Source organism: Onychomys torridus, chromosome 5 (genome assembly GCF_903995425.1).
Source record: "Onychomys torridus chromosome 5, mOncTor1.1, whole genome shotgun sequence".
Classification (NCBI taxonomy): domain Eukaryota; kingdom Metazoa; phylum Chordata; class Mammalia; order Rodentia; family Cricetidae; genus Onychomys; species Onychomys torridus.
Window position 1 is genome coordinate 125,456,098 of NC_050447.1, and position 13,956 is coordinate 125,470,053.

At 46.5% G+C, this 13,956-nt stretch overlaps 1 protein-coding gene across 1 annotated transcript in view; it reads right to left on the reverse strand.

The window, feature by feature from the left end:
• Positions 1 to 12,474: 12,474 nt before the first annotated feature.
• Positions 12,475 to 13,956, reverse strand: part of Auh (AU RNA binding methylglutaconyl-CoA hydratase) — a 105,093-nt gene continuing 103,611 nt past the window's right edge. Inside the window, exon 10 of the mRNA XM_036189069.1 lies at positions 12,475 to 13,035. Coding sequence (XP_036044962.1) covers positions 12,958 to 13,035 — 78 coding nt within the window. The 3' untranslated portion in view covers positions 12,475 to 12,957. The remainder of the gene's footprint in view (positions 13,036 to 13,956) is intronic.

Genomic DNA, 13,956 nt, shown 5'->3' on the forward strand with positions numbered 1-13,956 from the left:
AGGCTGCACAGTTCAGACATAGTCTCAGGAGTCAAAGCCTCCCTTATGGGTCTGAGGACCATAGACAGGCTCATAAAGGAGACAAGCTATGGCTCTTGGCTCCCACAGACCTGGTTCTACAGAGGAAGAAATGGAGGCAAAGGCAGAGCTGTATTTGTCAGCCCAAGGGTTGAAAGAGTGCCACAGAGTGCCCCACTCCATCCCAGAAGAGTTGTGTACATCTCAGGAGCTGGGATGCAGCTCAGCCAATAAAGTGCCAGCTGTGCAAGTATGAGGCCCTGAGTTCAATCCCTGGCACTAACATAAACACCCAGGCATGGTGGTGCGCGCTGGTAACCCCAGTGCTGAAGAAGCAGACGCAGGAGGATGCCAGGTGTTATTTATTTGTCAGTGTTAATTACTTGGGAGGCAGAGGCAAGTGGATCTCTGAGTGGATCTATGGAGCACAGGGACAATCCTGGGAAGCACAGCACACAGACACCAGAGGAAAGCTCCCCCAGCCTGCCACAAACAAAGGAGTGCAGAATCCCCAAGCACACTCTGGGACACCACCAGGAAAGCAGTCCCTGGTAAGACAAGGCCAGCAAAACAGTGCAGGTTCAGCTCCCCAAGAGCCCAGAGCACTGAAATCCACTGGTGAAAAGTCTGACCACAGAGCCCAGAAAGGATGAAAGCCATCAGGATAGGCACTATGTTGAGGTGACATTTCATGCCGAGGGCTGGGAACCTCTTGAGGGCTGATTCCTGAGCAGGAACCGACCTCAGCAAGACAAGAAGACAGCTTGTACACCCCCCACTGGATCCAATGTGCATGAACTTAGAGACACAGACTGTTCTCCAGTGAGTGGTGCTGGCTAGAAAAGACAACACAGAGGTTGGGGGAACATCCATTCAACCCAGCATAAGAAATTAATAATGTTTTTTATTAGGAATTTTAGTTTAGTTTGTTTTCATTCTTATTTTAAATTCATTTTTTTCCAGTAAGTAAATTTTCTTTTTTTAATTAATTTATTTTTCTATTATCAGCTGTACTGATACAGTATAAATTCTTAGCCTACTAGTGAAATGTTTCATTGACGCTTGCCCAGAAATTGAGTAAAACCAAAACTTATTATAAGCCACAGTCATCCCAGGGTCCCTCCTGCTATATAAGCCTCCCTGGTTCTGTGGGTTGCAGTCTGATTGTTCTTTGCTTTATATCTAGAATCCACTTATGAGTGAATACATACCATATTTGTCCTTCTGGGTTTGGGTTACCTCACTCAGGATGATCTCTTCTAGTTCCATCCATTTGCCTGCAAATTTCATGCTGTCATTATTTTTCTCTGCTGAGTAGTACTCCATTGTGTATATGTACCACATTTTCTTAATCCATTCTTCAGTTGACGGGCATCTAGGTTGTTTCCAGATTCTGGCTATTACAAATAGTGTTGCTATGAACATAGTTGAGCATGTATCTTTGTGGTATGATTGAGCATTCCTTGGGTATATGCCCAAGAGTGGTATGGCTGGGTCTTGAGGTAGATCAATTCCCAATTTTCTGAGAAACCGCCATACTGACTTCCACAGTGGTTGTACAAGTTTGCACTCCCACCAGCAGTGGAGGAGTGTTACCTTTGCTCTGCATCCTCTCCAGCATTGACTGTCATTAGTGTTTTTGATCATAGCCATTCTGACAGGTGTAAGGTGGTATCTCAGAGTCGTTTTGATATGCATTTCTCTGATGATTAAGGATGTTGAGCATTTCTTTAAATTCATATCTGTATTTTTAATTGCTTTTAACTTTATCTTGCTTGATTAGGTTTTATGACTGTTACCTCCATTATCTCTCTTATCTTTAACCTATATTCTTGTCTTCTCATTCCTTATTTACTCCTTTTCCCTTTCCCCACTCCCTATTCTTTTTACTTCCTTTTCAAAAAAAAAAAAAAAAAAAAAAGTCCATCCCTTGCCAGGCAGTGGTGGCACACCTTTAATCTCAGCACTTGGGAGGCAGAGGCAAGTGGATGTCTGAGTTCAAGGCCAGCCTGGTCGACAGAGGGAGTTCCAGGACAGCCAAAGCTACACAGAGAAATCGTGTCTCAAAAAACAAAACAAACAAACCAACAAAACCATCTGCTTATCCATTCATTTAATGTATATGTGTGTGTGTGCCTAAGTATGTATGTCATATTCATGCCGTATTCTCAGAGGTCAGAAGAGGGCATCAGATCTCCTGGAACTGGAGTTACAGGTGGTTGTGAGCTGCTATGTGGGTGCTGGGACCAAACTCAGGTCCTCTGCAAGAACACTAATCACCCCACCCGAGCTAGCTCTCCAGGCTCTTTTCATTATACCTATCTTTAGCCTTAATAATCTTTTGACTCCATTTATCTTATGAGAATCTGAGTTCCTTTGCTTCCTAACACCAATGGTAGTGCCATTAAAATTCCTATTTGCCTCATTCTGCATTTTAGTACCAGGATTATTGTCCAATCGGTGTTCTTATTACAGCTGTCTATGGGGATCAAAATCCCCAGTGGATACTACCTCCTAAATAAAAAGGGAGGGAAAAGAAAATCTAAAAACTAGGATGCATTCATCCCAACAGATGCTCAGACCATGCACAACACAGATACTAAAACAGAAAAAGCAAACGTAACATTTTCAAAGTCCAGCCATAGTTCCTCATTGACTGAAACCACAGATCAGGAAGTCACTGAGACACCAGAAAAAGAATTCAAAATCCTAAGAGGAGCTATGCTTAACTGCACAAATAATGTATTTATTATCACCCTTTCTTTTTCAGGAAGCTGAACTGTAATGGTCCTTGCACAGACTCTGTGTGTGTGATGCTCGCAACCAGACTCCTGGGCTCTCAACATCCAGGAAGTTGTTGGCAGTGCTTCATACAAGCTTTATACAAACCATTCCTGGAACTAAATACATCCCATGTGACCTCCCCAGCAGAAAGATTCTTGGATGCAGCCTTTCTCCCACAACCTTTGTCCTATGCCTCCTCTAGTGCTGCTGGGCAACACATTCCTTGGTAATGAATCATTGCCATGAGTGTGTTGCATGCTGCAGCTCTAGAAGATGACCAGAGTTGAAGGGAATCTTGGGGACCCCAACACATTTCATCTCATTATAGTTGACAAGCATACTTTCTCAAGGAGTCTTGTTTTCTGGCTGATGTATGTTTTGTCCTGAAGAAGGCTGCATGCCCTGTTCTGTTGTTACAGGATGGAATGCTCAGTAGGCATCTATTGAGAAGAGTTGGAGTCTTGTTTCATCCTTTCCTTTCCTTAGGGATCTGCCCAGTTCTAGCAGCTTTTGAAAATGAGATGTTGAAGTCTGTAGCTCTTATTGTTAGACCTACTACTCAACAATTCATAGTTACCTAGTGCCCTCCTCATCAGTCAGCAGTCTTCCCAATACTTTAGAGCTTTGCATTTAGATGTGTCCATATTTGCATCATTCCACCCATTCCACCTTTGGAACGGGAACTTAACTGCTGACAATCTGTGTCACTCGTATTAATGTGGGACTCCTTCCTGCCATTTGCAGTTGTAGATCTAAATGTCACAGCAGCAACTCCTCTTCCTCTTCTTCCTCTCACTCTTCTTCTTCCTCCTCCTTTCCTTTCTTCCTTCTCTTTCCCCACATCTGCATTCTCTGTTTTTCTAATATACACACTGATTTGGTAACGACTTTTCTGGAAATTACAATTACTATCTCCATCTATAAAACCTATTTTGGATTGATGCCAACTTAATTTCACCCATCTATAAAAGTTCTGCTTATGGGAAGCTTTGAAGCCCTCCCCCTTCCTCTGAGCTCCACGGTTTCACAATTAAGTCCTTGTGCATCACGAGGCCATCAGAACAGCTGCAGAATGACGGCCCTATGACGTCATCTTTTAATTCCAATTAGAGGAAAGGAAGTTACACATGAAAGATATGCTCACACTGTCTTTTATGCATTTTGTACCTTTACTGGTGCTCATTTCTTTCACATGAGTGTGAGTCTCTGGTGCCTTTTTATTCCACCCCGAAGAACTCACTTGATTCTTTGTCAACAGAGCAGCCCACTTCTGACAAAAACTCAGTTACTGGAATACCTTCAATTTTCTTGGGTTTTTGATTCTTTAAAAATAGTGTAAGTGTTGAAGAGATGGCTCAGGAGTTAAGAGCACTGTCTGCTCTTCCAGAGGACCCAGGTTCAATTCCCAGCTTCCACATGGCAGCTCACAGTTCCAGGGGATCCAATGCACTCTTTTGGCCTCTGTGGGAACCAGGCATACATGTGTTGCACAGACAAACATGTAGGCAAAACACTCCTATGTATAAAGTAAATACGATTTTTTTTAAAATCATGTGCATGTGTTGTACAAAGCAGAGTGTCTCATAATATTTTTAGTTTTGTTCAACTATATCATGTACTTCAGCATCATTTATCCATTACCTCACTCTGTCCTTTTTCCCTGATCCCACCAGTACCCTTCCCTTTCCCAAGCAATTCCCTTTCCATTTGCATTGTGAGTGTGAAAAATATGAAGTATATGAGGGGTTGGGGATTTAGCTCAGTGGTAGAGCACTTGCCTAGCAAGCACAAGGCCCTGGGTTCCATCCTCAGCTCAAAAAAAAAAAAAAATGAAGTATCTGAGGAAAAACACACAATATTCGTCTTTCCGAATCTGGCTTGTTTAGATTAGTACAGTGATGTCCTGATCAATCCATTGCCTTGCAAGTGACGTAACTTCATTTCATTTGTGTGTGAACAGTCTTGAATGCATATCACACTTTCTGCATCCCTTCCTCGGTTGCTAGGCAGGCTGACTCCATAACACGGCTGCTGAGGACAGTGCTACAGTAGACACGGGCAAGCAGCAGCTCCGTGTGCTTGAGTGTGTCGGGAGTGACACAGGTAGATCTTCCACACCAGTTCCCACAGCGTCTGGACTCCCTCTGTCCTCAGCAGCAGTGTGTCCCCCTTTGCCCTACACCCCCCTATCAGTTGTTGTTTAAGGACGGCTATCACGGGGTGTGATGGAATCTCAGTGTGGGGTGATTTCAAGACAGGGTTTCTCTGTGTAGCTTTGCGCCTTTCCTGGATTTCACTCTGTAGCCCAGGCTGGCCTCGAACTCACAGAGATCCGCCTGCCTCTGCCTCCCGAGTGCTCGGATTAAAGGTGTGCACCACCGCTGCCTGGCTCTCAGTGTGGTTTTGGTTTGCATTTCTCTAAGCACTGTGGATGTTGACCATTTTTCAGGTATTTACTGACCAGTTATTCTCTGGTATTTGAGAAACCCCTGCTCATTTCAACTGGCCTTTATTGATTATTGTTTGGTTCTTTTTATGTTCTACACGTTAATCCATCAGGTGCACCGCAAATGCCTTCAGTTCTGCTGCCTGTCATACACCTGTCAATGCTCCCTTGTTTGGATGAGTTGAATTCCACACAATCCTAGTTGTCTAGTCTCGCCGTTATTTTCTGAGCTGTCTTGGTTCCATTCCCTGTTATGTGATAAAAGCAGCTAAAGGGGAAAAGGCTTTTCTGGCTCACAGTTCAGGGGTTCAGTCTGTCATAGCTTGAAAGCCAAGGTGGCTGGAACATTCTTTTCAAATCAGGAATGAGACAAGCATACCCCACTTTCTCTCCTCTTACTCAATACAATGTTTGGAGTCCTAGCCAGAGCCTGTTCAGGGTACAAAGAAAACACCCTGGAATTGGGTCACAACCACAGTTATACAACTCTGAATCTATTTAAAACAAACACTCATTTGTACACTTAGGTGGTGACTTTTGTCAAATACGAGTTACTTAAAAAAGAACCCCCAACTGAGATGGCTTTTCCTCCACCTTGAACCCCATGGTGTGGTGGGTGGGAGTGGAGTGTGGGTACCTGTGGAGGGTTCAAGTCCAGGAGGCTCAGGCCTGGGTACCCCATGCTGGTGAGCAGACACACTGAGCTGTGCTGCACACATGTGGCACCTACCTTCCATCTGTAGCAGACCACAAAGCTGGAGGAGCAGGGTTGGAGGATGGCCAAGGCTGCTGCTTTTTCTTAGCACCTCAGCCCTTACGCCTAAAGAAATTCAAACACAATTTAAAGTTCTAAACTTGTTCAACTTTTTCAGGAAACTCAAGAGACACGGTCGCCTGTATAGAGGATGCTCACGTGGGCAGACAGAAACCCCAGTCGTGGGGAGTGATGTGAGCCCAGAGGGTTTGTGTTGTTGCCTCACAACTGCTCTTGAGAGCACTGGTGTCACCAGTGGGCCAGGGGGAACATCCCCACTCATCATTTCTCAACAGCAGATTAACAATCCCAGGCCATACACTGCACATTTGCAAACAGATTAGATTTAAAAAAAAGCGAGTAATCTTATGCATTGAGCAGGCCACTGTAGGGTGCTCAGGATACATGTGCCAGAGCTGGAGATGAGGTTTAGTTGGTGTGGCACTAGCCTTGCATTCCCATAGCCCTGGATTTGAGCCCCGGCATCTCATAAACGTCATGTGGTGGTGAAAGGTTGTTAATTCCAGCACTGAGGAGATGAAGGCAGAAGGATCAGAAGTTCGAAGTTATCCTCCAACACACGGTATGTTCAAGGACAGCACAGGCAACATGGGATCCTGTCCCCCAAACAAGAATATAGCACTATATCATAGTTGTCCATCACTGGATTCCCTGTCAAGTTAAATGGTTCTGTCATTGCCAGGTCTCTTACAACATGCCACATAAATCTTGTAGTTACATCTTAATGCATTCAAATGCTGGCCCTCTTCATAAGCAAGTTCCGGGCTTCAGAAAAAGCATTTTTATCAGACAACTTAAGCAGAAATATTACTCAATGAGGGAGCGGCTGCTCGGAACTGGACTTATCTTGCTCGCCCAAACACTTTACTTTCTGCAGACTGCACAAAAGATTCATTCAACCTGTTCAGAGGCTGAAAGTGAAAGTGATTCATTATGTTTGAAAAGGTCAAGAGGGTGCAGCTGCCAACTTTCAAATGTCTCTAGAACCATCTATAGTGAACATCATCACCAAATGCCTTAGGTCCTCAGCGGCCGCCTGCTGCCACTGGGCTGCTGTTTTTTGTGGAAGGCCTGCTCTGAAATGGCTCCCATGGCTGCAGGCAGAGCCTTGAGGTGTTCTAGATACTTCAGAGGCTGACGCAATTGAAGCCATCTTGGCAGCAAGATTCAAGAGTGGACGGAGCCCTAGGCAGGAGACCTGTCTGCTCTCAGCCCAGCCTGATTCCTGCTCAGGTGACCCACTAGACAAAGGAACAGCAAGGCAGCCATGTGAAAGCCAGTGGCTGACGAGAGGATTCAGTGCTTTCTCCAAGGCAATACATATGCCCAGCCCCCACCCCCAAACTGGTACTGTAAACATGCCACTCAGATACATGTGTGTACAGGAGCATGCAGGTCTGTGTTCAGATGTGTCTATGCATGTGGAGACCAGAAGACAACCTTGACCATTGTTCCACAGACACTGTCCATCTCATCTTGTGACACAAGGTTGCTCACTGGCCCTTGTGAGCTCATCAAAAATGCCAGGTTGGCTGGTCAGTGGGCCCCGCGGATTTCCCCATCCTGACTCCCCAACACTGGGGTCAGAAAGCATGCCACTACATCCAGATGTTTTATGTGGGTTCTAGGAACTGAACTCAGATCCTCTTTACCCATTGGGCTATTGAGCCCATGATGATGCCAATTCTTAGGCTAAAACCCCACAAAGCACAGTGGCCAATCAAACCCCTCCTGGGCCATACTTATTTTTCTCACTTCTAAGGCCTGACTGCCCTCTACCTCTCTCCAGCCCCACCACCTGAGGCCAGCATCTGCCACAGAGGCAGCCCTCATCCATGCTGAGGCAACAGGCTGGTGCCCTCCACAAGAGCTGGCCCCCATTTCCACCTAATGCCGTCCTTGCCCAGCAGCCCTGCCTGGGACAGTCTACTTCCTGTTTATAGGGTGGTGTGGACAGGTGTCTCAAGCTACTTTTCCTGCTGCCTTCAACTCTCATTTCTAGCGACTTGAGGGCTGCTGTGCAGTGACTTCCTCCCACCTGACAGCCTCTAAGGACCCCCAGTTCATCCTGCAGGGCCCTGAGAAACACAAGTGTGGCAACTGCTGCCAGGGCCTCTGCCCAGCTGGTCTCCTCTGAAACATGAAACACAAACAGTACCGTCAACAGCTGTTTGAGGCCATACTAACTACACAAACAGGTCAAACAAACCAAAAGCGGGGCGGTGTGACTGGGACTCTCGGGGAGCAGCAACTTGCTGACTGGACAAAAGAAGATGCTTGGCCTGTGGCTTTGCTGTTGGTATCTGTGCACCAAAGCTTGCCCTAGAGTTCCTGGATGCCCTCAGAAAACCAGTGACTCCGTGATCACCCCAAAACTAGGATATTAAGAACAGCATTCAGCATACCTGGGGGGGGGGGAATGGGCACAGCATCTAGCATGACCTGGGGGGGATGGGCACAGCATCCAGGATGATGTGGGGGGGACTGGACACAGCATCCAGCATGATGTGGGGGGGATGGGCACAGCATCTAGCATGACCTGGGGAGGATGGGCACAGCATCCAGGATGTGGGGGGGACACACTGGACACAGCATCCAGCATGACTTTGGGGGGGGGGGGGGGGGTAAATGAGGCATGTCAACCTTGATAAAAAGTGCCTAGGGTGGCTGGTCCAGACAGGGCTCCTTCTTGAGCAGTGTGGCTCCCAGGCTTTGACACTTGTCCCAGTGTGGAGTAGGGGCACAGTGAGATGTAAGGCCAGGTCAGTGGGCTTCATGGCAGGGGCCGAACAACCATTAGCATCCACCACACCTCTCAACATACTGTTGTCATTAATCACCAGGGCCCTGCACACAGATACCCAGCACAGCTTCCACTCCCGACCCTGTTCATTACACTAGAACTAGATAATGCACTTCTCAGGTCTTTGTGGGCACTAGGGTGGGTATATGGGAAGCACCTGGGGCAAGGGAATGCCAAGGAACATCAACTCTGTCACCTGCCTGTGTCACCATTCAATAAGCACACCTCCTTTATCTCTCCAAGTCATGAGAGGACTGAACGATCAGGGCAAAGGACACATGTCCCTGTGCCGATAGCACACCCATTGCAGCCTTAGCCTTACTGTGGTTCTGTTATCCAGCTGGTTGCAAGTGCAGAATGCTGAGTCATCCGTTCTGGGTTCAACCCCCGACTTGTTGGTTCAATGTGCTGGTCTCCTCTGGGCACCACAGGAAGCCCAGAGTGTAAGTCCTTGGAGGACTGTCATTGAGAGCCACACAGTGCCTGAAGAGCACTGGGTAGGTTCCTAATTCAGTCATTATCATGACAGTGTGTCAACATACCTACATAAAGCACTTTGTCTTTTGTGGTGCTGGGAGCCGAACCCAGGGCTGCATGCATGCTGATCTGCCCAATGCTGCGTTCACGTTAGGATTTTTACTAAGAATAGGTTTCTGAGCAGTTGTCCTCAGAGATCTGTCACTTACCAAGGAAGGGCCATCTTACCACCCACCTCTTCTAAATGTGGACAAGCAAGAGACAGGGTGGTCCCTCCAGGGCGTCTGTGTTCACTGTCTTTGGATCACCCTATCTTCCCTGTCACATCCAGTGTTTGCCTGTTGTCCTGAAAATTCAGAAAATCATCAACCACCAGCTGGCAGAGGTGCAAGTGCCATACCCCAGCAGGGAAGGGGAGGGGAGTTCTGAACTTTCCAGAAGGGAGGGGCCGTGACAACACAGATATTTTGAGCAAAGGGTTTAAATGACCCTCCTTCTTGTTCCCTAAGCACAGTCTATGCTTCCTTAATGTAAAATAGCTCTTAACTTCTCAGATTATCAACTAACATCCTTCAAGTATGTTCTTTTGTGACACATCTACCAGAGTTATTTTGAATATGCTGTGAGAAAATAATCTGAATTGGCTTTTTGATAAAGCCCAATAAACACAGACGTACTTGTCAGTTAACATTTAACTAGGTCAGTAGACAAATAATGGGCTTATTATTTAAAAATGTCAGCCTGTCGGGATCTTTGGACTCCAAATGAGAGCCAATAGAGGGCATGTCACCAAAGTAGAGATGAAGGTCAACTGAGGAATAGGGCCACAGCCAGCCACCCAAAAAGGTACGTTTTCTCACATCCCATCTCTGGAAAGCATTCTTCACAGTGCTGCTGGGAAATGATCCTGCCTGTTAAGATGTATCTGAGAGATAAAAGGGCTAAGATTGGTTGGTAAACAGACCTAGAGATGATCCTTGAAGTCAAAGAAATAACCATGGAAAATCAGAGCTTCTAGGTTTTTGTTTTTTCCAGACAGGGTTTCTCTGTGTATCCCTGGCTGTCCTGGAACTTGCTCAGTAGACCAGGCTGGCCTTGAACTACTCACAGAGAACTACCTGCCTCTGCCTCCCAAGTGCTGGGATTAAATGCTTCTAGGTTTTTTTAAAAAAGGGATTTATTGTGTGCTAGAGAGATGGCTCAGGGGTGAAGGTCACTTGTTCAATTCCAGGTACCCAAACTGAGTGGCTCACAATTGCCTGAAAATCCAGCTTCAGGGAGATCCAATGTCTTTACAGGCACTGACACTTGTACATTACCCTCGCCCATGCACATGCTCACGTGAGTGCACGCATAATCAGAAATAATAAATCTTAAATACACACACACACACACACACACACACACACACACACACACACATATATACCTTATGGTCCTGACAAAATACATGTATTTAACCCCATTACTTGGGAGGTAGAGGAAGGCAAATCTCTCTTGAGTTGAGGGGTAGTCTGGTCTTCATAGATTTTAGGACAGCTGGGCTACACAGTGAGACCTTGTCTAAAAATATATATTATATAGTGTCTGTGTGCATGTATATGCAGGTGTCTACAGTGGCCAGAAGGCAGCACTGGATCCCTGGAGCTGTAATTAAAGGCAGTTGTGAGCCACCCACTGTTAGTGCTGGGAACCAAACTCAGGTTTTTCTGGAAGAACAGCAAGTACTCTGCATGCTGCCTCTCTAGCACCATCTTGTTTGCTTTTGAGAGTCTCACAGCGGAGAACAGTTTGGCCTCAAAAGCTTGATTCTCCTGCCTCCACTTCTCAAGTATTAGGAGTCCAAGCATGCTCTAAACACAGTCATTAGGTGACATGTCTTTTACAGATTTTGCCCCTCAGCACCAGCAGGTCTCATGCTGAGACAAAGTGAAATGCTTTTGTTTGCTTCTGCCTCTTGGAGGACAACTGTGCCTGATGCCCTTAGTCCCTTTCTGTGCCAACAGCTAGACTCAGGAGTGTCAGCAAAAGAAAACCCAGGCAAGGCAAAAACACCAAGAACCAGCACCCTACTCCTGCTCCTTCCCCATCTCAAGTCACTACAGGACTGCTTCAGGCTAACTCCTTGTCAGGAAATCAAATGGTGGCCAACCATCGAGTACAGCCTGGCCTACAAATCCACACCCTTCCCCATTCCCATTATCATTGCCAGGCCAGTTAGAACACAAGTGACATTTTCAGCATGCTACAGACAGGACATGGTCCTGCTACCTCGGAAGGGCCAAGAAAACAAGCAAGGTCACTCACTCCACTGGCCAAGGTCTCAGGCTGGAGATCAAGAGCTCAGCAGCTTTCTCAGTACAAGTATGGACACCAGACAGGATCCCCCAAGGGCCAGGTGTGCACACCAGACAGGATTCCCAGAGAGCCAAGTGTCGTGGGTATTCATTCCACCAATAGCTTTGGCGTACCAGCCTTAGGGGAATGTGTTGATCAGACTGCTGGTTCCATTCACCCCTGGGCAGAATGGAAGACCACGGTGGCTGTTTACTTTGTCCTGGATGCGTGAGTGCACCCCCCCCCCCCCCCCCGCCATTGTATATCTTAATAAATCCTTGATATCCTTTTAACAGACTTTTGTAGATTTGCTAGCAGCCAGGCTCCTCAGCTGGTGAGCTGAACTACAGGGTGGGTATGTGGATCTGCAGCCTCAGTGGTTGAGGCAGTGAAGGAGCAGCTGGCCTGTGGGCCGCAGCGGGGATCTTGGCTGCCACCCTAGTCAGGATAGACAGCACGTGTAGGCCAGGTGGTGATCAGCCCACTGTGTCTCTTGAGAATTTTGAGAATCACGTCTGTGCACTCTCAGGTAGCAGAGCAGGCAGGATGAAGGCATGAAGGTGTGAGCGTAAGGGAAGAGGCAGGGACGAGCAGGATGCACGGAGGCCACTGCCATCTTCAGCAAGCACCAAGTACTCAGGCCTTGGATACCCATATAGAAGACACTGGAACTAAGCCAAGCAGAGCCTCCTCATGGGCTGACCCCTCACCGCCTAGTCTGGGACTGTGTCACATGACTCCTTGACAAAATCAGCATAGACATTTTACTCTGAAATCTAACATGCAGAGATCTGTTTTGAAAAGCCGGGCAAGGGCAAGAGGCAGATTCTCAAATCATCTTCCATTGACTTTATTGACATTGGTGAGTTCCACTGCAATGCCCATCCCAGGTCCTCAGGTGGCGAAGGACATGTGCTGTTAGTATGTACATAGTTACTCAACAACTGTATTTGGTATAACTTCACATTTTTGGTATACAGAAATAGTTTTATTTTTCTTAATGCAGCACAGTAGACGTATAATCAATTATTCCCTAGAGTGTGCAATATAAATTATTCACATTAAAAAATTAACAACAGAAAGCCTGATATATGGGAAATATTAAAAACATACACCTAATTTTAATGTGTTTTGATCACAGACACTGCTAGCTTTATAAATCTGAATAAATACAACATGGCGCACAGTGGCTTGAGCAGGGCCTGCTCCAGGCGCAGTGAGAACCCACTCTCCACTTTGGTCATTGAGATCCCCCGTGCCACACACGGAGTGCATCTGAAAGCTTCCAGCATTACAGGGCGTCTTGGGCTTTTCTTCCTATTCTCCTTTATAGCGAGGGGGCCTTTTCTCCTTAAAAGCAAGAAGACCTTCCAGTCTGTCTTTCGTTGAGATGGTCTAGGAAAGACAAAACATGAAACACTAAAATCTACACACAACAGCACATCAAGCGTTAACTACGAAAGCCACCAGCAAGTGCCGGGAAGCCATCTGTCCTTTGAACAAATCTCCAAACTGTTTTTAGTCCAAGCACTTCTTCTCTGTTTCCAGTATGCTTAAAAAGTCAGACATGTTATTTTTGGAGGTTAAACAATGAGAGGCTCAGCATGCGGAGAGCCCGGGCTCCCTCTAGTCCACCAGCTTCAGCGGCCTGCATCTGAACACACAGCAGCCGCCTCCGTAAGAGTCAGTGTGTTTGTGTGTTCTGTGAGTTTGGACAGAGGCATGACGTCATCTGCTCATCACCACAGCATACACAGAATGGCGTGGCTGTCCCAAACATTCTTTGTTCTCCACATACTCACCTCCAATCTGTCAGACACCTCCTCCAGAACGTCATTGACTGTCTGGAATCACTGAGTAACCAGGACATTCAGACTGGATCCTTTCCCCAAGCACCATGAATTCAAGTTTCCATTTTCTCACTTGACAGGTCCTACTTTCTTACCACTGTGTAATACTCCACTGCATGATGGACCAGGTGGTCTGTTCACCCACTGAAGGACATCTTTTTTTTTTTTTTTTTTTTTTTTTTTTTAATTCTAGAGAGGGGCTCTCACTGTATAGTAGAGGCTACCTTCTAAGTCCCAAGGTGCAAGCAGACTGCCTTGAATGTCCTTGGATTTTAGTCATGTGCCACTAGACCTGATCTTGGTTGTTTCTAAATTAGTAAATGTGAATGAGTTTAGAGGCAGGATTTGGGGCAGACATGTTCTCACAGTATCTGGTTAAACTCAGGGGGCACAACCACTCGGCGACAAGGTAGAGAGCCCTCAGGCTTACCTCAAATTCACACCTATCTTGGGGCCACAAACTACT